We start from the raw sequence: 24605 nt of genomic DNA, 5'->3' as shown, positions 1-24605 counted from the left end.
GGATCAGTGCTGAGCACAGGGTGAGGATCCAGTCCCTCTCTCCCCAGGAGGGGGATCAGTGCTGAGCACAGGGTGGGGATCCAGTCACTGTCTCCCCAGAGGGGGATCAGTGCTGAGCACAGGGTGGGGATCCAGTCCCTCTCCCCAGGAGGGGGATCAGTGCTGACGACAGGGTGGGGATCCTGTCCCTCTTTCCCCCAGTGAGGGACCAGTGCTGAGCACAGTGCGGGGATCCAGTCCCTGTCACCCCAGGAGGGGGATCAGTGCTGATCACAGGTTTGGGATCCAGTCCCTGTCTCCCCAGGAGGGGGATCAGTTCTGAGCACAGGGTGGTGACCCAGTCCCTGTCTCCCGAGGAGAGGAATCAGCGCTGAGCACAGAGTGGGATTCCAGTCCATCTCCCCAGGAGGGGGATCAGTGCTGAGCACAAGGTGAGGATCCAGTTTCTCTCCCCAGGAGAGGGATCAGTGCTGAGCACAGTGTGAGGATCCAGTCCCTCTCCCCAAGAGAGGGATCAGTGCTGAGCACAGGGTGGGGATCCAGTCCCCCTCTCCCCAGGACGGGGATCAGTGCTGAGCAGAGGGTGGGGATCCAAACCCTCTCTCCCCAGGAGGGAGATCATTGCTGAGCACAGGGTGAGGATCCAGTCCCTGTCTCCCCAGGAGGGGGATCAGTGCTGAGTTCAGGGTGGGGATCCAGTCCCTGTCTCCCCAGGAGGGGGATCAGTGCTGAGCACAGAGTGGGGATCCAGTCCCTCTCTCCCCAGGAGGGGGATCAGTGCTGAGCTCAGGGTGGGGATCCAGTCCCTGTCTCCCCAGGAGGTGGATCAGTGCTGAGCACAGGGTGGGGATCCAGTCCCTGTCTCCCCAGGAGGGGGATCAGTGCTGAGCACAGGGTGGGGATCCAGTCCCTCTCTCCCCGGACAGGGATCAGAGCTGAGCACAGGGTGGGGATCCAGTCCCTGTCTCCCCAGGAGGGGGATCAGTGCTGAGCACAGGGTGGGGATCCAGTCCCTCTCCCCAGGAGGGGGATCAGTGCTGAGCTCAGGGTGGGGATCCAGTCCCTGTCTCCCCAGGAGGGGGATCAGTGCTGAGCACAGAGTGGGGATCAAGTCCCTCTCTCCCCAGGAGGGGGATCTGTGCTGATCACAAGGTTGGGATCCAGTACCTCTCCCCAGGAGGGGGATCAGTTCTGAGCACAGGGTGGTGACCCAGTCCCTGTCTCCCGAGGAGAGGAATCAGCGCTGAGCACAGAGTGGGATTCCAGTCCATCTCCCCAGGAGGGGGATCAGTGCTGAGCACAAGGTGAGGATCCAGTTTCTCTCCCCAGGAGAGGGATCAGTGCTGAGCACAGTGTGAGGATCCAGTCCCTCTCCCCAAGAGAGGGATCAGTGCTGAGCACAGGGTGGGGATCCAGTCCCCCTCTCCCCAGGACGGGGATCAGTGCTGAGCAGAGGGTGGGGATCCAAACCCTCTCTCCCCAGGAGGGAGATCATTGCTGAGCACAGGGTGAGGATCCAGTCCCTGTCTCCCCAGGAGGGGGATCAGTGCTGAGCACAGGCTGGGGATCCAGTCCCTGTCTCCCCAGGAGGGGGATCAGTGCTGAGCACAGAGTGGGGATCCAGTCCCTCTCTCCCCAGGAGGGGGATCAGTGCTGAGCTCAGGGTGGGGATCCAGTCCCTGTCTCCCCAGGAGGTGGATCAGTGCTGAGCACAGGGTGGGGATCCAGTCCCTGTCTCCCCAGGAGGGGGATCAGTGCTGAGCACAGAGTGGGGATCCAGTCCCTCTCCCCAGGAGGGGGATCAGTGCTGAGCACAAGGTGGGGATCCAGTCCCTCTCTCCCCCGGACAGGGATCAGAGCTGAGCACAGGCTGGGGATCCAGTCCCTGTCTCCCCAGGAGGGGGATCAGTGCTGAGCACAGGGTGGGGATCCAGTCCCTCTCTCCCCAGGAGGGGGATCAGTGCTGAGCTCAGGGTGGGGATCCAGTCCCTGTCTCCCCAGGAGGGGGATCAGTGCTGAGCACAGAGTGGGGATCAAGTCCCTCTCTCCCCAGCAGGGGGATCTGTGCTAATCACAAGGTTGGGATCCAGTACCTCTCCCCAGGAGAGGGATCAGTTCTGAGCACAGGGTGGTGATCCATTCCCTGTCTCCCCAGGAGGGGGATCAGTGCTGAGCACATGGTGAGGATGCAGTCTCTCTCCCCAGGAGAGGGATCAGTGTTGAGCACAGGGTGGGGATCCAGTCCCTCTCCCCAAGTGAGGGATCAGTGCTGAGCACAGGGTGGGGATCCAGGCCCTCTCCCCAGGAGGGGGATCAGTGCTGAGCACAGGGTGGGGATCCAGTCCCACTCACCCCAGGAGTGGGATCAGTGCTGAGCACAGGGTGAGGATCCAGTCCCTATCCCCCAGGAGGGGGAACAGTGCTGAGCTCAGGGTGGGGATCCAGTCCCTCTCTCCCCAAGAGGGCGTCAGTGCTGAGCTCAGGGTGGGGATCCAGTCCCTGTCTCCCCAGGAGGGGGATCAGTGCTGAGCTCAGGGTGGGGATCCAGTCCCTGTCTCCCCAGGAGGGGGATCAGTGCTGAGCACAGTGTGGGGATCCAGTCCCTATCCCCAGGAGGGGGATCAGTGCTGAGCACGGCCTGTGGATCCAGTCCCTATCCCCAGGAGAGGGATCAGTTCTGAGTACAGGGTGGGGATCCAGTCCCTCTCTCCCGAGGAGAGGAATCAGGGCTGAGCACAGAGTGGGATTCCAGTCCATCACCCCCGGAGGGGGATCAGTGCTGAGCAAAAGGTCAGGATCCAGTCTCTCTCCCCAGGAGAGGGATCAGTGCTGAGCACAGGGTGAGGATCCAGGCCCTCTCTCCCCAGGAGAGGGATCAGTGCTGAGCAGAGGGTGGGGATCCAGGACAGGGATCAGTGCTGAGCACAGGGTGGGAATCCAGGCCCTCCCCCCAGGAGGGGGATCAGTACTGAGCACAGAATGGGGATCCAGTCCATGTCTCCCCAGAAGGGGGATCAGTGCTGAGCACAGGATGGGGATCCAGTCCCTCTTCCCAGGAGGGGGATCAGTGCTGAGCACAGGATGAGGATCCAGTCCCTCTTCCCAGGACAGGGATCAGTGCTGAGCACAGGATGGCGATCCAGTCCCTATCCCCAGGAGGGGGATCAGTGCTGAGCACAGGGTGGGGATCCAGTCCCTCTTCCCAGGAGGGGGATCAGTGCTGAGAACAGGATGAGGATCCAGTCCCTCTTCCCAGGAGGGGGATCAGTGCTGAGCACAGGATGAGGATCCAGTCCCTTTTCCCAGGAGGGGGATCAGTGCTGAGCACAGGATGGGGATCCAGTCCCCCTCTCCCCAGGAGGAGGATCAGTGCTGAGCACAGGATGGGGATCCAGTCCCTCTCCCCAGGTGGGGGATCAGTGCTGAGCACAGGGTGGGGATCCAGTCCCTCTTCCCAGGAGGGGGATCAGTGCTGAGAACAGGATGAGGATCCAGTCCCTATCCCCAGGAGGGGGATCAGTGCTGAGCACAGGGTGGGGATCCAGTCCCTCTTCCCAGGAGGGGGATCAGTGCTGAGAACAGGATGAGGATCCAGTCCCTATCCCCAGGAGAGGGATCAGTGCTGAGCACAGGGTGGGGATCCAGTCCCTGTCACCCCAGGAGGGGGATCAGTGTTGATCACAGGGTTGGGATCCAGTACCTCTCCCCAGGAGAGGTATCAGATCTGAGCACAGGGTGGTGATCCAGTCCCTGTCTCCCGAGGAGAGGAATCAGCGCTGAGCACAGAGTGGGATTCCAGTCCATCGCACCAGGAGGGGAATCAGTGCTGAGCACAAGGTGAGGATCCAGTCTCTCTCCCCAGGAGAGGGATCAGTGCTGAGCACAGGGTGGGGATCCAGTCCCTGTCTCCCGAGGAGAGGAATCAGGGCTGAGCACAAAGTTAGATACCAGTCCATCTCCCCAGGAGGGGAATCAGGGCTGAGCACAGTGTGGGGATCCAGTCCCTCTCTCCCCAGGAGGGGGATCAGTGCTGAGCACAGGGTGGGGATCCAGTCCCTGTCACGCCAGGAGGGGGATCAGTGCTGAGCACAGGATGGGGATCCAGTCCCTCTCCCCAGGAGTGGGATCAGTGCTGAGCACAGGGAGGGGATCCAGTCCGTCTCCCCAGGATTGGGATCAGTGCTGAGCACAGGGTGGGGATCCAGTCCGTCTCCCCAGGAGTGGGATCAGTGCTGAGCACAGGGTGAGGATCCAGTCCCTCTCCCCAGGAGTGGGATCAGTGCAGCGCACAGGATGGGGATCCAGTCCCTCTCCCCAAGAGAGGGATCAGTGCTGAGCACAGGGTGAGGATCCAGTCCCTCTCCCCAGGAGGGAGATTAGTGCTGAGCACAGGATGGGGATCCAGTCCCTCTCCCCAGGAGGGGGATCAGTGCTGAGCACAGGATGGGTATCCAGTCCCTCTCTCCCCAGGAGAGGATTCAGTGCTGAGCACAGGGTGGGGATCCAGTCCCTGTCTCCCCAGGAGAGGGATCAGTGCTGAGCACAGGGTGAGGATCCAGTCCCTCTCCCCAGGAGAGGGATCAGTGCTGAGCACAGGGTGAGGATCCAGTCCCTCTCCCCAGGAGGGGGATCAGTGCTGAGCACAGGATGGGGATCTAGTCCCTCTCCCCAGGAGGTGGATCAGTGCTGACCACAGGGTGGGAATCCAGTCCCTCTCTCCCCAGGAGTGGGATCAGTGCTGAGCACAGGGTGGGGATCCTGTCCCTCTCTCCCCGGGAGGGGGATCAGTGCTGAGCACAGGGTGAGGATCCAGTCTCTCTCACCAGGAGGGGGATCAGTGCTGAGCACAGGGTGAGGATCCAGTCCCTCTCCCCAGGAGGGGGTTCAAATGCTGAGCACAGAGTGGGAATCCAGTCTCTCTCTCCCCAGGAGGGGGATCAGTGCTGATCACAAAGTGGGGATCCAGTTCCTGTCTCCCCAGGAGGGGGATCAGTGCTGAGCACAGGGTGGTGATCCAGTCCCTGTCTCCCGAGGGGAGGAATCAGCGCTGAGCACAGGGTGGGGATCCAGTCTCTCTCCCCAGGAGAGGGATCAGTGCTGAGCACAGAGTGGGGATCCAGTCCCTCTCCCCAGGAGGGGGATCAGTGCTGAGCACAAGGTGGGGATCCAGTCCCTCTCTCCCCCGGACAGGGTTCAGAGCTGAGCACAGGCTGGGAATCCAGTCCCTGTCTCCCCAGGAGGGGGATCAGTGCTGAGCACAGGGTGGGGATCCAGTCCCTCTCTCCCCAGGAGGGGGATCAGTGCTGAGCACAGAGTGGGGATGAAGTCCCTCTCTCCCCAGCAGGGGGATCTGTGCTGATCACAAGGTTGGGATCCAGTACCTCTCCCCAGGAGAGGGTTCAGTTCTGAGCACAGGGTGGTGATCCATTCCCTGTCTCCCGAGGAGAGGAATCAGCGCTGAGCACAGAGTGGGATTCCAGTCCATTTCCCCAGGAGGGGGATCAGTGCTGAGCACAAGGTGAGGATGCAGTCTCTCTCCCCAGGAGAGGGATCAGTGTTGAGCACAGGGTGGGGATCCAGTCTATCTCCCCAAGTGAGGGATCAGTGCTGAGCACAGGGTCGGGATCCAGGCCCTCTCCCCAGGAGGGGGATCAGTGCTGAGCATAGGGTGGGGATCCAGTCCCACGCACCCCAGGAGTGGGATCAGTGCTGAGCACAGGGTGAGGATCCAGTCCCTATCCCCAGGAGGGCGAACAGTGCTGAGCCCAGGGTGGGGATCCAGTCCCTCTCTCCCCAAGAGGGCGTCAGTGCTGAGCTCAGGGTGGGGATCCAGTCCCTGTCTCCCCAGGAGGGGGATCAGTGCTGAGCTCAGGGTGGGGATCCAGTCCCTGTCTCCCCAGGATGGGGATCAGTGCTGAGCACAGGGTGGGGATCCATGCCCTCTCTCCCCAGGAGAGGGATCAGTGCTGAGCTGAGGGTGGGGATCCAGGACAGGGATCAGTGCTGAGCACAGGGTGGGAATCCAGGCCCTACCCCCAGGAGGGGGATCAGTACTGAGCACAGGATGGGGATCCAGTCCCTGTCTCCCCAGAAGGGGGATCAGTGCTGAGCACAGGATGAGGATCCAGTCCCTCTTCCCAGGAGGGGGATCAGTGCTGAGCACAGGATGGGGATCCAGTCCCTCTTCCCAGGAGGTGGATCAGTGCTGAGCACAGGATGAGGATCCAGTCCCTCTTCCCAGGACAGGGATCAGTGCTGAGCACAGGATGGGGATCCAGTCCCTCTCCCCAGGAGGGGGATCAGTGCTGAGCACAGGATGGGGATCCAGTCCCCCTCTCCCGAGGAGGAGGATCAGTGCTGAGCACAGGATGGGGATCCAGTCCCTCTCCCCCCGTGGGGGATCAGTGCTGAGCACAGGGTGGTGATCCAGTCCCTCTTCCCAGGAGGGGGATCAGTGCTGAGAACAGGATGAGGATCCAGTCCCTATCCCCAGGAGGGGGATCAGTGCTGAGCACAGGGTGGGGATCCAGTCCCTCTTCCCAGGACAGGGATCAGTGCTGAGCACAGGATGGGGATCCAGTCCCTCTCCCCAGGAGGGGGATCAGTGCTGAGAACAGGATGAGGATCCAGTCCCTATCCCCAGGAAGGGGATCAGTGCTGAGCACAGGATGGGGATCCAGTCCCCCTCTCCCGAGGAGGAGGATCAGTGCTGAGCACAGGATGGGGATCCAGTCCCTTTCCCCCCGTGGGGGATCAGTGCTGAGCACAGGATGGGGATCCAGTCCCCCTCTCCCGAGGAGGAGGATCAGTGCTGAGAACAGGATGAGGATCCAGTCCCTATCCCCAGGAGAGGGATCAGTGCTGAGCACAGGGTGAGGATCCAGTCCCTGTCTCCCCAGGAGGGGGATCAGTGCTGAGCACAGGCTGGGGATCCAGTCCCTGTCTCCCCAGGAGGGGGATCAGTGCTGAGCACAGAGTGGGGATCCAGTCCCTCTCTCCCCAGGAGGGGGATCAGTGCTGAGCTCAGGGTGGGGATCCAGTCCCTGTCTCCCCAGGAGGTGGATCAGTGCTGAGCACAGGGTGGGGATCCAGTCCCTGTCTCCCCAGGAGGGGGATCAGTGCTGAGCACAGAGTGGGGATCCAGTCCCTCTCCCCAGGAGGGGGATCAGTGCTGAGCACAAGGTGGGGATCCAGTCCCTCTCTCCCCCGGACAGGGATCAGAGCTGAGCACAGGCTGGGGATCCAGTCCCTGTCTCCCCAGGAGGGGGATCAGTGCTGAGCACAGGGTGGGGATCCAGTCCCTCTCTCCCCAGGAGGGGGATCAGTGCTGAGCTCAGGGTGGGGATCCAGTCCCTGTCTCCCCAGGAGGGGGATCAGTGCTGAGCACAGAGTGGGGATCAAGTCCCTCTCTCCCCAGCAGGGGGATCTGTGCTAATCACAAGGTTGGGATCCAGTACCTCTCCCCAGGAGAGGGATCAGTTCTGAGCACAGGGTGGTGATCCATTCCCTGTCTCCCCAGGAGGGGGATCAGTGCTGAGCACATGGTGAGGATGCAGTCTCTCTCCCCAGGAGAGGGATCAGTGTTGAGCACAGGGTGGGGATCCAGTCCCTCTCCCCAAGTGAGGGATCAGTGCTGAGCACAGGGTGGGGATCCAGGCCCTCTCCCCAGGAGGGGGATCAGTGCTGAGCACAGGGTGGGGATCCAGTCCCACTCACCCCAGGAGTGGGATCAGTGCTGAGCACAGGGTGAGGATCCAGTCCCTATCCCCCAGGAGGGGGAACAGTGCTGAGCTCAGGGTGGGGATCCAGTCCCTCTCTCCCCAAGAGGGCGTCAGTGCTGAGCTCAGGGTGGGGATCCAGTCCCTGTCTCCCCAGGAGGGGGATCAGTGCTGAGCTCAGGGTGGGGATCCAGTCCCTGTCTCCCCAGGAGGGGGATCAGTGCTGAGCACAGTGTGGGGATCCAGTCCCTATCCCCAGGAGGGGGATCAGTGCTGAGCACGGCCTGTGGATCCAGTCCCTATCCCCAGGAGAGGGATCAGTTCTGAGTACAGGGTGGGGATCCAGTCCCTCTCTCCCGAGGAGAGGAATCAGGGCTGAGCACAGAGTGGGATTCCAGTCCATCACCCCCGGAGGGGGATCAGTGCTGAGCAAAAGGTCAGGATCCAGTCTCTCTCCCCAGGAGAGGGATCAGTGCTGAGCACAGGGTGAGGATCCAGGCCCTCTCTCCCCAGGAGAGGGATCAGTGCTGAGCAGAGGGTGGGGATCCAGGACAGGGATCAGTGCTGAGCACAGGGTGGGAATCCAGGCCCTCCCCCCAGGAGGGGGATCAGTACTGAGCACAGAATGGGGATCCAGTCCATGTCTCCCCAGAAGGGGGATCAGTGCTGAGCACAGGATGGGGATCCAGTCCCTCTTCCCAGGAGGGGGATCAGTGCTGAGCACAGGATGAGGATCCAGTCCCTCTTCCCAGGACAGGGATCAGTGCTGAGCACAGGATGGCGATCCAGTCCCTATCCCCAGGAGGGGGATCAGTGCTGAGCACAGGGTGGGGATCCAGTCCCTCTTCCCAGGAGGGGGATCAGTGCTGAGAACAGGATGAGGATCCAGTCCCTCTTCCCAGGAGGGGGATCAGTGCTGAGCACAGGATGAGGATCCAGTCCCTTTTCCCAGGAGGGGGATCAGTGCTGAGCACAGGATGGGGATCCAGTCCCCCTCTCCCCAGGAGGAGGATCAGTGCTGAGCACAGGATGGGGATCCAGTCCCTCTCCCCAGGTGGGGGATCAGTGCTGAGCACAGGGTGGGGATCCAGTCCCTCTTCCCAGGAGGGGGATCAGTGCTGAGAACAGGATGAGGATCCAGTCCCTATCCCCAGGAGGGGGATCAGTGCTGAGCACAGGGTGGGGATCCAGTCCCTCTTCCCAGGAGGGGGATCAGTGCTGAGAACAGGATGAGGATCCAGTCCCTATCCCCAGGAGAGGGATCAGTGCTGAGCACAGGGTGGGGATCCAGTCCCTGTCACCCCAGGAGGGGGATCAGTGTTGATCACAGGGTTGGGATCCAGTACCTCTCCCCAGGAGAGGTATCAGATCTGAGCACAGGGTGGTGATCCAGTCCCTGTCTCCCGAGGAGAGGAATCAGCGCTGAGCACAGAGTGGGATTCCAGTCCATCGCACCAGGAGGGGAATCAGTGCTGAGCACAAGGTGAGGATCCAGTCTCTCTCCCCAGGAGAGGGATCAGTGCTGAGCACAGGGTGGGGATACATGTCCCTCTCCCCAAGAGAGGGATCAGTGCTGAGCACAGGGTGGGGATCCAGTCCCTGTCTCCCGAGGAGAGGAATCAGGGCTGAGCACAAAGTTAGATACCAGTCCATCTCCCCAGGAGGGGAATCAGGGCTGAGCACAGTGTGGGGATCCAGTCCCTCTCTCCCCAGGAGGGGGATCAGTGCTGAGCACAGGGTGGGGATCCAGTCCCTGTCACGCCAGGAGGGGGATCAGTGCTGAGCACAGGATGGGGATCCAGTCCCTCTCCCCAGGAGTGGGATCAGTGCTGAGCACAGGGAGGGGATCCAGTCCGTCTCCCCAGGATTGGGATCAGTGCTGAGCACAGGGTGGGGATCCAGTCCGTCTCCCCAGGAGTGGGATCAGTGCTGAGCACAGGGTGAGGATCCAGTCCCTCTCCCCAGGAGTGGGATCAGTGCAGCGCACAGGATGGGGATCCAGTCCCTCTCCCCAAGAGAGGGATCAGTGCTGAGCACAGGGTGAGGATCCAGTCCCTCTCCCCAGGAGGGAGATTAGTGCTGAGCACAGGATGGGGATCCAGTCCCTCTCCCCAGGAGGGGGATCAGTGCTGAGCACAGGATGGGTATCCAGTCCCTCTCTCCCCAGGAGAGGATTCAGTGCTGAGCACAGGGTGGGGATCCAGTCCCTGTCTCCCCAGGAGAGGGATCAGTGCTGAGCACAGGGTGAGGATCCAGTCCCTCTCCCCAGGAGAGGGATCAGTGCTGAGCACAGGGTGAGGATCCAGTCCCTCTCCCCAGGAGGGGGATCAGTGCTGAGCACAGGATGGGGATCTAGTCCCTCTCCCCAGGAGGTGGATCAGTGCTGACCACAGGGTGGGAATCCAGTCCCTCTCTCCCCAGGAGTGGGATCAGTGCTGAGCACAGGGTGGGGATCCTGTCCCTCTCTCCCCGGGAGGGGGATCAGTGCTGAGCACAGGGTGAGGATCCAGTCTCTCTCACCAGGAGGGGGATCAGTGCTGAGCACAGGGTGAGGATCCAGTCCCTCTCCCCAGGAGGGGGTTCAAATGCTGAGCACAGAGTGGGAATCCAGTCTCTCTCTCCCCAGGAGGGGGATCAGTGCTGATCACAAAGTGGGGATCCAGTTCCTGTCTCCCCAGGAGGGGGATCAGTGCTGAGCACAGGGTGGTGATCCAGTCCCTGTCTCCCGAGGGGAGGAATCAGCGCTGAGCACAGGGTGGGGATCCAGTCTCTCTCCCCAGGAGAGGGATCAGTGCTGAGCACAGAGTGGGGATCCAGTCCCTCTCCCCAGGAGGGGGATCAGTGCTGAGCACAAGGTGGGGATCCAGTCCCTCTCTCCCCCGGACAGGGTTCAGAGCTGAGCACAGGCTGGGAATCCAGTCCCTGTCTCCCCAGGAGGGGGATCAGTGCTGAGCACAGGGTGGGGATCCAGTCCCTCTCTCCCCAGGAGGGGGATCAGTGCTGAGCACAGAGTGGGGATGAAGTCCCTCTCTCCCCAGCAGGGGGATCTGTGCTGATCACAAGGTTGGGATCCAGTACCTCTCCCCAGGAGAGGGTTCAGTTCTGAGCACAGGGTGGTGATCCATTCCCTGTCTCCCGAGGAGAGGAATCAGCGCTGAGCACAGAGTGGGATTCCAGTCCATTTCCCCAGGAGGGGGATCAGTGCTGAGCACAAGGTGAGGATGCAGTCTCTCTCCCCAGGAGAGGGATCAGTGTTGAGCACAGGGTGGGGATCCAGTCTATCTCCCCAAGTGAGGGATCAGTGCTGAGCACAGGGTCGGGATCCAGGCCCTCTCCCCAGGAGGGGGATCAGTGCTGAGCATAGGGTGGGGATCCAGTCCCACGCACCCCAGGAGTGGGATCAGTGCTGAGCACAGGGTGAGGATCCAGTCCCTATCCCCAGGAGGGCGAACAGTGCTGAGCCCAGGGTGGGGATCCAGTCCCTCTCTCCCCAAGAGGGCGTCAGTGCTGAGCTCAGGGTGGGGATCCAGTCCCTGTCTCCCCAGGAGGGGGATCAGTGCTGAGCTCAGGGTGGGGATCCAGTCCCTGTCTCCCCAGGATGGGGATCAGTGCTGAGCACAGGGTGGGGATCCATGCCCTCTCTCCCCAGGAGAGGGATCAGTGCTGAGCTGAGGGTGGGGATCCAGGACAGGGATCAGTGCTGAGCACAGGGTGGGAATCCAGGCCCTACCCCCAGGAGGGGGATCAGTACTGAGCACAGGATGGGGATCCAGTCCCTGTCTCCCCAGAAGGGGGATCAGTGCTGAGCACAGGATGAGGATCCAGTCCCTCTTCCCAGGAGGGGGATCAGTGCTGAGCACAGGATGGGGATCCAGTCCCTCTTCCCAGGAGGTGGATCAGTGCTGAGCACAGGATGAGGATCCAGTCCCTCTTCCCAGGACAGGGATCAGTGCTGAGCACAGGATGGGGATCCAGTCCCTCTCCCCAGGAGGGGGATCAGTGCTGAGCACAGGATGGGGATCCAGTCCCCCTCTCCCGAGGAGGAGGATCAGTGCTGAGCACAGGATGGGGATCCAGTCCCTCTCCCCCCGTGGGGGATCAGTGCTGAGCACAGGGTGGTGATCCAGTCCCTCTTCCCAGGAGGGGGATCAGTGCTGAGAACAGGATGAGGATCCAGTCCCTATCCCCAGGAGGGGGATCAGTGCTGAGCACAGGGTGGGGATCCAGTCCCTCTTCCCAGGACAGGGATCAGTGCTGAGCACAGGATGGGGATCCAGTCCCTCTCCCCAGGAGGGGGATCAGTGCTGAGAACAGGATGAGGATCCAGTCCCTATCCCCAGGAAGGGGATCAGTGCTGAGCACAGGATGGGGATCCAGTCCCCCTCTCCCGAGGAGGAGGATCAGTGCTGAGCACAGGATGGGGATCCAGTCCCTTTCCCCCCGTGGGGGATCAGTGCTGAGCACAGGATGGGGATCCAGTCCCCCTCTCCCGAGGAGGAGGATCAGTGCTGAGAACAGGATGAGGATCCAGTCCCTATCCCCAGGAGAGGGATCAGTGCTGAGCACAGGGTGGGGATCCAGTCCCTGTCACCCCAGGAGGGGGATCAGTGTTGATCACAGGGTTGGGATCCAGTACCTCTCCCCAGGAGAGGGATCAGTTCTGAGCACAGGGTGGTGATCCAGTCCCTGTCTCCCGAGGAGAGGAATCAGCGCTGAGCACAGAGTGGGATTCCAGTCCATCGCCCCAGGAGGGGAATCAGTGCTGAGCACAAGGTGAGGATCCAGTCTCTCTCCCCAGGAGAGGGATCAGTGCTGAGCACAGGGTGGGGATCCAGTCCGTCTCCCCAGGAGGGGGATCAGTGCTGAGCACAGGGTGGGGATACATGTCCCTCTCCCCAAGAGAGGGATCAGTGCTGAGCACAGGGTGGGGATCCAGTCCATCTCCCCAGGAGGGGGATCAGTCCTGAGCACAAGGTGATGACCCAATCTCTCTCCCCAGGAGAGGGATCAGTGCTGATCACAGGGTGGGGATCCAGGCCCTCTCCCCAGGTAGAGGATCAGTGCTGAGCACAGGATGGGGATCCAGTCACTCCCCCCAGGAGAGGGATCAGTGCTGAGCACAGGATGAGGATCCAGTCCCTCTCCCCAGGCGGGGGATCAGTGCTGAGCACAAGGTGAGGATCCAGTCTCTCTCCCCAGGAGAGGGATCAGTACTGAGCACAGGATGCAGATCCAGTCCCTCTCTCCCCCGGACAGGGATTAGTGCTGAGCACAGGATGGGGATCCAGTCCCTCTCCCCAGGAGGGGAATCAGTGCTGAGCACAGGATGCGGATCCAGTCCCTCTTTCCCCCGGACAGGGATCAGTGCTGATCACAGAGTGGGGATCCAGTTCCTGTCTCCCCAGGAGGGGGATCAGTGCTGAGCACAGGGTGGTGATCCAATCCCTGTCTCCCGAGGAGAGGAATCAGCGCTGAGCACAGGGTGGGGATCCAGTCTCTCTCCCCAGGAGTGGGATCAGTGCTGAGCACAGGATGGGGATCCAGTCCCCGTCTCCCCAGGAGGGGGATCAGTGCTGAGCACAGGGTGGGGATCCAGTCCCTCTCCCCAGGAGTGGGATCAGTGCTGAGCACAGGGAGGGGATCCAGTCCATCTCCCCAGGTGTGGGATCAGTACTGAGCACAGGGTGGGGATCCAGTCCCCGTCTCCCCAGGAGGGGGATCAGTGCTGAGCACAGGATGAGGATCCAGTCCCTCTCCCCAGGAGGGGGATCAGTGCTTAACACAGGATGGGGATCCAGTCCCTCTCCCCAGGAGGGGGATCAGTGCTGAGCACAGGATGGGGATCCAGTCCCTGTCTCCCGAGGAGAGGAATCAGGGCTGAGCACAGAGTGGGATTCCAGTCCATCACCCCAGGAGGGGGATCAGTGCTGAGCAAAAGGTCAGGATCCAGTCTCTCTCCCCAGGAGAGGGATCAGTGCTGAGCACAGGGTGAGGATCCAGGCCCTCTCTCCCCAGGAGAGGGATCAGTGCTGAGCAGAGGGTGGGGATCCAGGACAGGGATCAGTGCTGAGCACAGGGTGGGAATCCAGGCCCTCCCCCCAGGAGGGGGATCAGTACTGAGCACAGAATGGGGATCCAGTCCCTGTCTCCCCAGAAGGGGGATCAGTGCTGAGCACAGGATGGGGATCCAGTCCCTCTTCCCAGGAGGGGGATCAGTGCTGAGCACAGGATGAGGATCCAGTCCCTCTTCCCAGGACAGGGATCAGTGCTGAGCACAGGATGGCGATCCAGTCCCTATCCCCAGGAGGGGGATCAGTGCTGAGCACAGGGTGGGGATCCAGTCCCTCTTCCCAGGAGGGGGATCAGTGCTGAGAACAGGATGAGGATCCAGTCCCTATCCCCAGGAGGGGGATCAGTGCTGAGCATAGGATGAGGATCCAGTCCCTCTTCCCAGGAGGGGGATCAGTGCTGAGCACAGGATGGGGATCCAGTCCCCCTCTCCCCAGGAGGAGGATCAGTGCTGAGCACAGGATGGGGATCCAGTCCCTCTCCCCAGGTGGGGGATCAGTGCTGAGCACAGGGTGGGGATCCAGTCCGTCTCCCCAGGAGTGGGATCAGTGCTGAGCACAGGGTGAGGATCCAGTCCCTCTCCCCAGGAGTGGGATCAGTGCAGCGCACAGGATGGGGATCCAGTCCCTCTGCCCAAGAGAGGGATCAGTGCTGAGCACAGGGTGAGGATCCAGTCCCTCTCCCCAGGAGGGAGATTAGTGCTGAGCACAGGATGGGGATCCAGTCCCTCTCCCCAGGAGGGGGATCAGTGCTGAGCACAGGATGGGTATCCAGTCCCTCTCTCCCCAGGAGAGGATTCAGTGCTGAGCACAGGGTGGGGATCCAGTCCCTGTCTCCCCAGGAGAGGGATCAGTGCTGAGCACAGGGTGAGGATCCAGTCCCTCTCCCCAGGAGAGGGATCAGTGCTGAGCACAGGGTGAGGATCCAGTCCCTCTCCCCAGGAGGGGGATCAGTGCTGAGCACAGGATGGGGATCCAGTCCCTCTCCCCAGGAGGGGGATCAGTGCTGAGCACAGGGTGGGGATCCAGTCCCTCTCTCCCCAGGAGTGGGATCAGTGCTGAGCACAGGGTGGGGATCCTGTCCCTCTCTCCCCGGGAGGGGGATCAGTGCTGAGCACAGGGTGAGGATCCAGTCTCTCTCACCAGGAGGGGGATCAGTGCTGAGCACAGGGTGAGGATCCAGTCCCTCTCCCCAGGAGGGGGTTCAATGCTGAGCACAGAGTGGGAATCCAGTCCCTCTCTCCCCAGGAGGGGGATCAGTGCTGATCACAGAGTGGGGATCCAGTTCCTGTCTCCCCAGGAGGGGGATCAGTGCTGAGCACAGGGTGGTGATCCAGTCCCTGTCTCCCGAGGGGAGGAATCAGCGCTGAGCACAGGGTGGGGATCCAGTCTCTCTCCCCAGGAGAGGGATCAGTGCTGAGCACAGAGTGGGGATCCAGTCCCTCTCCCCAGGAGGGGGATCAGTGCTGAGCACAAGGTGGGGATCCAGTCCCTCTCTCCCCCGGACAGGGATCAGAGCTGAGCACAGGCTGGGGATCCAGTCCCTGTCTCCCCAGGAGGGGGATCAGTGCTGAGCACAGGGTGGGGATCCAGTCCCTCTCTCCCCAGGAGGGGGATCAGTGCTGAGCTCAGGGTGGGGATCCAGTCCCTGTCTCCCCAGGAGGGGGATCAGTGCTGAGCACAGAGTGGGGATGAAGTCCCTCTCTCCCCAGCAGGGGGATCTGTGCTGATCACAAGGTTGGGATCCAGTACCTCTCCCCAGGAGAGGGATCAGTTCTGAGCACAGGGTGGTGATCCATTCCCTGTCTCCCGAGGAGAGGAATCAGCGCTGAGCACAGAGTGGGATTCCAGTCCATTTCCCCAGGAGGGGGATCAGTGCTGAGCACAAGGTGACGATGCAGTCTCTCTCCCCAGGAGTGGGATCAGTGTTGAGCACAGGGTGGGGTTCCAGTCCCTCTCCCCAAGTGAGGGATCAGTGCTGAGCACAGGGTGGGGATCCAGGCCCTCTCCCCAGGAGGGGGATCAGTGCTGAGCATAGGGTGGGGATCCAGTCCCACTCACCCCAGGAGTGGGATCAGTGCTGAGCACAGGGTGAGGATCCAGTCCCTATCCCCAGGAGGGCGAACAGTGCTGAGCTCAGGGTGGGGATCCAGTCCCTCTCTCCCCAAGAGGGCGTCAGTGCTGAGCTCAGGGTGGGGATCCAGTCCCTGTCTCCCCAGGAGGGGGATCAGTGCTGAGCTCAGGGTGGGGATCCAGTCCCTGTCTCCCCAGGAGGGGGATCAGTGCTGAGCACGGGGTGGGGATCCATGCCCTCTCTCCCCAGGAGAGGGATCAGTGCTGAGCTGAGGGTGGGGATCCAGGACAGGGATCAGTGCTGAGCACAGGGTGGGAATCCAGGCCCTACCCCCAGGAGGGGGATCAGTACTGAGCACAGGATGGGGATCCAGTCCCTGTCTCCCCAGAAGGGGGATCAGTGCTGAGCACAGGATGAGGATCCAGTCCCTCTTCCCAGGAGGGGGATCAGTGCTGAGCACAGGATGGGGATCCAGTCCCTCTTCCCAGGAGGGGGATCAGTGCTGAGCACAGGATGAGGATCCAGTCCCTCTTCCCAGGACAGGGATCAGTGCTGAGCACAGGATGGGGATCCAGTCCCTCTCCCCAGGAGGGGGATCAGTGCTGAGAACAGGATGAGGATCCAGTCCCTATCCCCAGGAGGGGGATCAGTGCTGAGCACAGGGTGGGGATCCAGTCCCTCTTCCCAGGAGGGGGATCAGTGCTGAGAACAGGATGAGGATCCAGTCCCTATCCCCAGGATGGGGATCAGTGCTGAGCACAGGATGGGGATCCAGTCCCCCTCTCCCGAGGAGGAGGATCAGTGCGGAGCACAGGATGGGGATCCAGTCCCTCTCCCCCCGTGGGGGATCAGTGCTGAGCACAGGGTGGGGATCCAGTCCCTCTTCCCAGGAGGGGGATCAGTGCTGAGAACAGGATGAGGATCCAGTCCCTATCCCCAGGAGGGGGATCAGTGCTGAGCACAGGGTGGGGATCCAGTCCCTCTTCCCAGGACAGGGATCAGTGCTGAGCACAGGATGGGGATCCAGTCCCTCTCCCCAGGAGGGGGATCAGTGCTGAGAACAGGATGAGGATCCAGTCCCTATCCCCAGGAGGGGGATCAGTGCTGAGCACAGGGTGGGGATCCAGTCCCTCTTCCCAGGAGGGGGATCAGTGCTGAGAACAGGATGAGGATCCAGTCCCTATCCCCAGGAGGGGGATCAGTGCTGAGCACAGGATGGGGATCCAGTCCCCCTCTCCCGAGGAGGAGGTTCAGTGCTGAGCATAGGATGGGGATCCAGTCCCTCTCCCCCCGTGGGGGATCAGTGCTGAGCACAGGATGGGGATCCAGTCCCCCTCTCCCGAGGAGGAGGATCAGTGCTGAGAACAGGATGAGGATCCAGTCCCTATCCCCAGGAGAGGGATCAGTGCTGAGCACAGGGTGGGGATCCAGTCCCTGTCACCCCAGGAGGGGGATCAGTGTTGATCACAGGGTTGGGATCCAGTACCTCTCCCCAGGAGAGGGATCAGTTCTGAGCACAGGGTGGTGATCCAGTCCCTGTCTCCCGAGGAGAGGAATCAGCGCTGAGCACAGAGTGGGATTCCAGTCCATCGCCCCAGGAGGGGAATCAGTGCTGAGCACAAGGTGAGGATCCAGTCTCTCTCCCCAGGAGAGGGATCAGTGCTGAGCACAGGGTGGGGATCCAGTCCGTCTCCCCAGGAGGGGGATCAGTGCTGAGCACAGGGTGGGGATACATGTCCCTCTCCCCAAGAGAGGGATCAGTGCTGAGCACAGGGTGGGGATCCAGTCCATCTCCCCAGGAGGGGGATCAGTCCTGAGCACAAGGTGATGACCCAGTCTCTCTCCCCAGGAGAGGGATCAGTGCTGATCACAGGGTGGGGATCCAGGCCCTCTCCCCAGGTAGAGGATCAGTGCTGAGCACAGGATGGGGATCCAGTCACTCCCCCCAGGAGAGGGATCAGTGCTGAGCACAGGATGAGGATCCAGTCCCTCTCCCCAGGCGGGGGATCAGTGCTGAGCACAAGGTGAGGATCCAGTCTCTCTCCCCAGGAGAGGGATCAGTACTGAGCACAGGATGCAGATCCAGTCCCTCTCTCCCCCGGACGGGGATTAGTGCTGAGCACAGGATGGGGATCCAGTCACTCTCCCCAGGAGGGGAATCAGTGCTGAGCACAGGATGCGGATCCAGTCCCTCTTTCCCCCGGACAGGGATCAGTGCTGATCACAGAGTGGGGATCCAGTTCCTGTCTCCCCAGGAGGGGGATCAGTGCTGAGCACAGGGTGGTGATCCAATCCCTGTCTCCCGAGGAGAGGAATCAGCGCTGAGCACAGGGTGGGGATCCAGTCTCTCTCCCCAGGAGTGGGATCAGTGCTGAGCACAGGGTGGGGATCCAGTCCCCGTCCCCCCAGGAGGGGGATCAGTGCTGAGCACAGGGTGGGGATCCAGTCCCTCTCCCCAGGAGTGGGATCAGTGCTGAGCACAGGGAGGGGATCCAGTCCGTCTCCCCAGGAGTGGGATCAGTGCTGAGCACAGGGTGGGGATCCAGTCCCCGTCTCCCCAGGAGGGGGATCAGTGCTGAGCACAGGATGAGGATCCAGTCCCTCTCCCCAGGAGGGGGATCAGTGCTTAACACAGGATGGGGATCCAGTCCGTCTCCCCAGGAGGGGGATCAGTGCTGAGCTTAGGATGGGGATCCAGTCCCTGTCTCCCCAGGAGGGGGATCAGTGCTGAGCACAGGATGGGGATCCAGTCTCTGTCTCCCCAGGAGGGGCATCAGTGTTGAGCACAGAGTGGGCATCCAGTCCCTCTCTCCCCAGGACGGGGATCAGTGCTGAGCAAAGGATGGGGATCCAGTCCCCCTCTCCCCAGGAGGGAGATCAGTGCTGAGCACAGGGTGGGGATCCAGTCCCTGTCTCCCCAGGAGGGGGATCAGTGCTGAGCACAGGATGGGGATCCAGTCCCTCTCCCCAGGAGGGGGATCAGTGCTGACCACAGGGTGGGGATCCAGTCCCTCTCCCCTGGAGGGGGATTAATGCTGACCACAGGGTGGGGATCCAGTCCCTCTCTGCAGGAGGCGGATCAGTGCTAAAATGATATCCAGGTGAAGGGCATTTGCCTGAAACATTGATTTTCCTGATCCTCAGATGCTACTTGACCTGCTGTGCTTTTCCAGCACCACTCTGATTTTGGCTGAATTCTGAGCGTACCAGGCTGTTGGGTCCGACGTCAGAGGACCTGTTGGTCACTTCTTGTCCCAGGGACACCAACTGTTGTCTCGTTCCTTGTTAGACACTTCTGACCAGAATGTTCGGAATGAATTTGCCCAGGTTTCCAGTCTGTGAACACAAGCAGGTACCAATGCAGAACAGTCCCAACTTGCTTCGGAAACAAGTTACAATAATCTTCAATACAAAATATCTTCTTTCTAATCCTTTAGGCCCCTTAAGCCTTACAACACTTCTCGAGTCTCTTGTAGATTTACACAGTGGCTGTCGTTCTGTCTCTGGGTCTGTGGAGCTGCTTTCTTCTGTCTCTCTCTCTCACTCTCTCTCTCTCTCACTTTCTCTCTCACCCTCTCTCTCCCTCTCTGACTCTCTCTCTCTCTCTCACTCTCTGGATGGTAAATGAGTCCCTGCGTCTTGCTATGATGGTCTGTCCGAAGGCCTCATGATTTCAGAGAGGGGGCTGGAGGTGAACCCTGGTTTTATACCTTTTAGATCGTTTTCTGGAATGTTCTATAGTTCTGGTCAATCAGGGAGACACCCTTAATAGTTTGAAACCTTGTCAGCCATTTGGATAGTTTGTTACTGCTGGTGTCTTTGTGTAACTGGACTCTGTACCTTTCTGTCTGGGCCCTCTGTTTGGGGCTTAAATAGTTTGGGACATGCGTGTCCAGGAAACCGTTTGCCTTTTACGTTACACTGATGTCATTAGCACCTGGTTGCTGTGTCTGCACTGGGCCTGGTGTGTGGCTTTGGGATTTTAAGCTTTTTCTTGGCCTATGTACCCAGCATCCCTTGGTGTTTGGCCAAGTTAACAATCTGTCTGTGTCTCAGCAGCCAGGGGGCTGCGAGTGTGTCCCTGTCCAGTGTATACTCTGTTGGATTGCTGATGTGTGACTGTCTCTTGTTGGATAATTCTCTTCCAGAACCAAAGAGCAGCTCCAAGCTCCCGGTTAAAATCGGTATTGTCGTTGCTCTCCTGCTAATTGTTGCTGTCATCGCTGGGGCTGTCTGGTACAAGAAGAAAGGTAGGAGTCTGGGTGAGAAAGGGCAGGTACATGCTGTGGGAAGGGAGTCTGGGTGAGAATGGGCAAGTACATGCTGTGGGAAGGGGGTCTGGGTGAGAATGGAGAGGGACATGCTGTGGGAAGGGAGTCTGGGTGAGAATGGGGAGGTACATGCTGTGGGAAGGGGGTCTGGATGAGAATGGGGAGGTACATGCTGTGGGAAGGGGGTCTGGGTGAGAATGGGGAGGTACATGCCGTGGGAAGGGGGTCTGGGTGAGAATAGGGAGATAGATGCTGTGGGAAGGGGGTCTGGGTGAGAATGGGCAGGTACATGCTGTGGGAAGGGGGTCTGGGTGAGAATGGGGAGGTACATGCTGTGGGAAGGGGGTCTGGGTGAGAATGGGGAGGTACATGCTGTGGGAAGGGGGTCTGGGTGCCGAAGTGCGGGGAGAGACTGGGGAATTGTGTTAGAGAATGAAGAGGGTAAAGTGAGTAGGAATGGGCTGGCCCTGTGGGTGGAGAGGTGTCAATGTCCGCATCTGATGATCTGTAGGTCACTTGGTTCTGCAATCGGTCTCTTATCCAAGCACAAGATTTTCTTCCCGAATTTATATTGATTTATGTTTTCTTTAACTACGTGCGTATATCCTTGGGACCTACAAATGTTACCTTATATTTCTGTTCGTCCAAGTTATTACAAGATTTTCCCTAGGTAATCTGCCTTTAATGAACAAAAAACACAACTTCTCAGTAATTTCTTTCATGACTAACTAATCACAGGGTCAGTGTCCCGTCAGCATTCCATTTTGGAATCCGAGCCACATTTTGTATAATCTCTGTTTACCGTACCATGACCATATATCATGATATTTCTTGACATCAGCTTATACGAAGGGGCGTAACTACAAATTGAGGTGTGATAGATTTAAGAAAGATGTCAGAGGCAGGTTCTTTACTCAGAGAGTGGTAAGGGCGTGGAATGCCCTGCCTGCCAATGTAGTTAACCCCGCCACATTAGGGAGATTTAAACAATCTTTGGATAAGCACATGGATGATGATGGGATAGTGTCGGGGGATGGGCTTAGATTAGTTCACAGGTTGGCGCAACATCGAGGGCCGAAGGGCCTGTTTTGCGCTGTATTGTCCTATGTTCTATGTACTCTCATCACATAATAAGATCAAATCTGTTTATCATAGAGTCAGCGTCCCATCAGTATTCCGTTTCGGAATCTGAACCACAGACCGGTGTCCCGTTGGACTTCTGTTTTGGAAGCCAAACCACCTTTTTGTGTCTCAATTTAAATGCCACTATAATTCAAAACTTATCATTTGTAAGGCCTTGTTTCCTCAACATTCCCCTCCACAAAGTCTCCAATTGACGTACAACTCTAAAACCAGTATTCAATGTCAAAACTTCTTAAAATGTAAATTTCTGTGACTGATACTTTGTCGGGTTGGATCAGAACCAAAATCAGCGAGGAGTCGAGCCCACCCCGAAACAAGAGAGAGGAAAACCAAACGGAGGAGGAAATACTCACATCTGAGTGGCCCATTCCTCAACACCTAATCGTGAAGGACTCAAGGCACTTACACTGCTGCCGATGATCTGTCTGTAGTGAGTTGAGTCACGGCACCAAATGATGATCTGTGGGTCACCCAGTTCCGCGATCGGTCAGTTAACACACTCTTTGTCCAACACGCCAACAATCGTTTATTGTGTGTTCCAGCGCTGGGTTGGCAGATTCTGATTCACCCAGAAGTATGAAAACTTCTTGGCAATCAAAAGAATCCAACAACCTTACAGAGCCTGCATAAGGTTTATCTACATTATTCATCATCAGACATGGAGCATGTTCACATAGTTATAACCAATCACTTCATGGGTAGTTGGTTGAACCAATGATATTGATTAAGTCATAATGATTTATGTCACCTTTACAAAGATTTGCAGCTTGCAAAATGTGGTTTAGTATTTCCTCTAGGAGGACTCGCAGTTTGCAAAGGGTGGTTAGTTTTTTTCTGTGTACCTTTAGAGACTAGCTGCAGATAGCCACGTAGGCGCAGGGAACCATTTTGTCTCTAACTGCAATTTAGAATTAATCGTAATTTCTGTTTTTTATTGGAATGACATCAGTCTGTGGTTTCTTATTTCTGTCTAGTTCAGTGCAATCTAATTTAGCAATGCAGAAGCCATTCTTTGTAGGTCCTTTATCCATTTTGTCCTACCTCCCAGAGGCCCATATCCTCACATCCAGTGGGAGGAGAGTGGGGAGTGTGATACTTGGGAACGTCCAGTAACGGGAGAATTTGAAGATGTGAAATCTGGAATGTGACAGTGTAGTGTTAGAGCAGGAGGACAGATTGGAGACTGTGGAGCTTTGTTCACACAGACACAGGGAGTGTCAGGAATAAATAGATCAGATACACTAATTACTGTGGAGGATAGAAGACGGTGGGCAGGGCTGCTCGATCAACTAGACCCTAAGTTACATCGACTCAATAATGAGGGCAGCAGCTAAATGCTGGTGAGGGCGGCGTAGCCATGGTGATTGATTAATAGAGTCATGCGAGAGAATAGTTGACAGTGGATATTTGAGGGGTGGAATGAAGAAATGGAGAAGGATTTCAGCCTGTAGGAAGGAGGGGTTGTAGATCAGTCCCAATCGGATGGGATATTGGACAGGCCCAAGGAGAGGGGTAGGGATTGGGGGGCAGGGTTGGGGGTTGGGTGGGAGTGGTGGTGGAGGGGTTAGGGGGCTGGGGTGGGGGTTGGGTGGGGGTGGTGGTGGTAGTGGAGAGGTGGGGGGTGGTGTTTGGATGGGAGCGGTGGTGGAGGGGGTTTGGGGCAGGGGTGGGGGCGGTGGTGGAGGGGGAAGGGGGCAGGCGTGGCGGTTGGGTTGGAGCACTGGTGGAGGGGGTAGGGGTCAGGGGTGGGAGTTGGGTGGGGGCAGTGGTGGAGGGGGTAGGGGGCAGGGGTGGGGGTTAGGTGAGGGTGGTGGTGGAGGGGGTAGGGGGCAAGGGTGGGGGTTGGGTGGGAGCAGTGGTGGAGGGGGTAGGGGGCAGAGGTGGGGGCCGTGGTGGAGGGGGTGGGGGTCAGGGGTGGGAGTTGGGTGGGGGCGGTGGTGGAGAGTTGGGGGTTGGGTGGGAGCAGTGGTGGAGGGGATAGGGGGCAGGGATGGGGTTGGGTGGGGGTGGTGGTGGAGAGGTGGGGGGTGGGGGTTAGGTGGGAGCGGTGGTGGAGGGGGTTGGGGGAGCAGTGTTGCTATCTGGTCCCCTCTTACCCCTCGGTGCTGAGCTCTCTGTGGGAGCTGCTCCCGGGGGATATGGGAGGTGACAGTCCCTCCCTCCCAGATCTCTCTTCCTGACTGTGGGGGTGCGGTCACTAACTGAGCTTTCCTTGTTTTTCCAGCAGGCCAGAATACTGGCTACAACCCAGTGAAGAGTAAGTTTACCCCAATCACTGTCTCTCCATTGAATCATGCAGCAGGCAACATTGTTCATTCTGTGCGTGTGTGTCTGTGTGTGTCTGTGTGTGTCTGTCTGTGTGTCTGTGTGTGTGTCTGTGTGTGCGTGTCTGTGTGTGTGTCTGTGTGTGTGTCTGTGTGTGTGTCTGTGTGTGTGTCTGTGTGTGTGTCTGTGTGTGTCTGTGTGTGTCTGTGTGAGCGTGTCTGTGTGTGTCTGTGTGTGCGTGTCTGTGTGCGCATGTGTGCGTGTGTGTGTGCATGTCTCTGTGTGTCTGTGTGTATCTGTGTGTGTATGTCTGTGTGTCTGTGTGTGTGCTTGTGTGTGTGTGTCTGTGTGTGTTTGTTGTGTGTGTGTCTGTGTGTGTGTCTGTGTGTGTGTGTCTGTGTGTGCGCGTGTGTGTATGTGTCTGTCTGTGACTGTATCACTGGGTGTGTCCATGCGTCTGTATCTATGTGTGTGTGTCTGTGTGTGTCTATGTGTACTGAGCACTGCATTAGACTGTCTTCATTTCTGACTGACATCTCTTGTTGGCTTCATGAATATGTCAGGCTGCATCAACCCACCCGCCTTTTCTTGCAGAGTCCATGTCAATGTATATCAGTCTCTGTCCCCCCACACCCTCCCCATGTGTACCTGTGTCCCCCCCAAACCCTCCACGTGTTTCATGTCTGTGTCCCCCCCACCCCCTCCCCCTCCCCGTGTGTACCTGTCTGTGTCCCGCCCACCCCCTCCCTGTGTGTCAATGTCTGTGTCACCCCCACCCCCACACCCTTGCTGTGTGTACATGTCAGTGTCAACCCAACCCACACCCCGTGTGTACCTGTCTGTGTCACACCCACCCCCTCCCCATGTGTACCTGTCTGTGTCATCCCCTCTCCATGTGTACCTGTCTGTGTCCCCGCCACCCCCTCCCCGTCTGTACCTGTCTGTGTCCCACCCACCCCCTCCCCATGTGTACCTGTCTGTGTCATCCCCTCTCCATGTGTACCTGTCTGTGTCCCCGCCACCCCCTCCCCGTCTGTACCTGTCTGTGTCCCACCCACCCCCTCCC

At 59.2% G+C, this 24605-nt stretch overlaps 1 protein-coding gene across 2 annotated transcripts in view; it reads left to right on the top strand.

Moving 5' to 3' along the window:
* LOC122541211 (class I histocompatibility antigen, F10 alpha chain-like) overlaps positions 1-24605 on the top strand; it is a 44208-nt gene that overhangs the window by 6853 nt on the left and 12750 nt on the right. For both annotated transcript variants that reach the window (XM_087979763.1, XM_087979762.1), the window contains 2 exons: positions 20009-20110; positions 23499-23531. In XM_087979763.1, coding sequence (XP_087835889.1) covers positions 20009-20110; positions 23499-23531 — 135 coding nt within the window. The remainder of the gene's footprint in view (positions 1-20008; positions 20111-23498; positions 23532-24605) is intronic.

Source organism: Chiloscyllium plagiosum, unplaced genomic scaffold (genome assembly GCF_037043375.1).
Source record: "Chiloscyllium plagiosum isolate Xiang-an unplaced genomic scaffold, Cpla_swu_hap1 HiC_scaffold_35, whole genome shotgun sequence".
In the NCBI taxonomy this organism is placed as follows: Eukaryota; Metazoa; Chordata; class Chondrichthyes; order Orectolobiformes; family Hemiscylliidae; genus Chiloscyllium; species Chiloscyllium plagiosum.
This window is presented reverse-complemented; position numbering and strand designations above follow the sequence as displayed.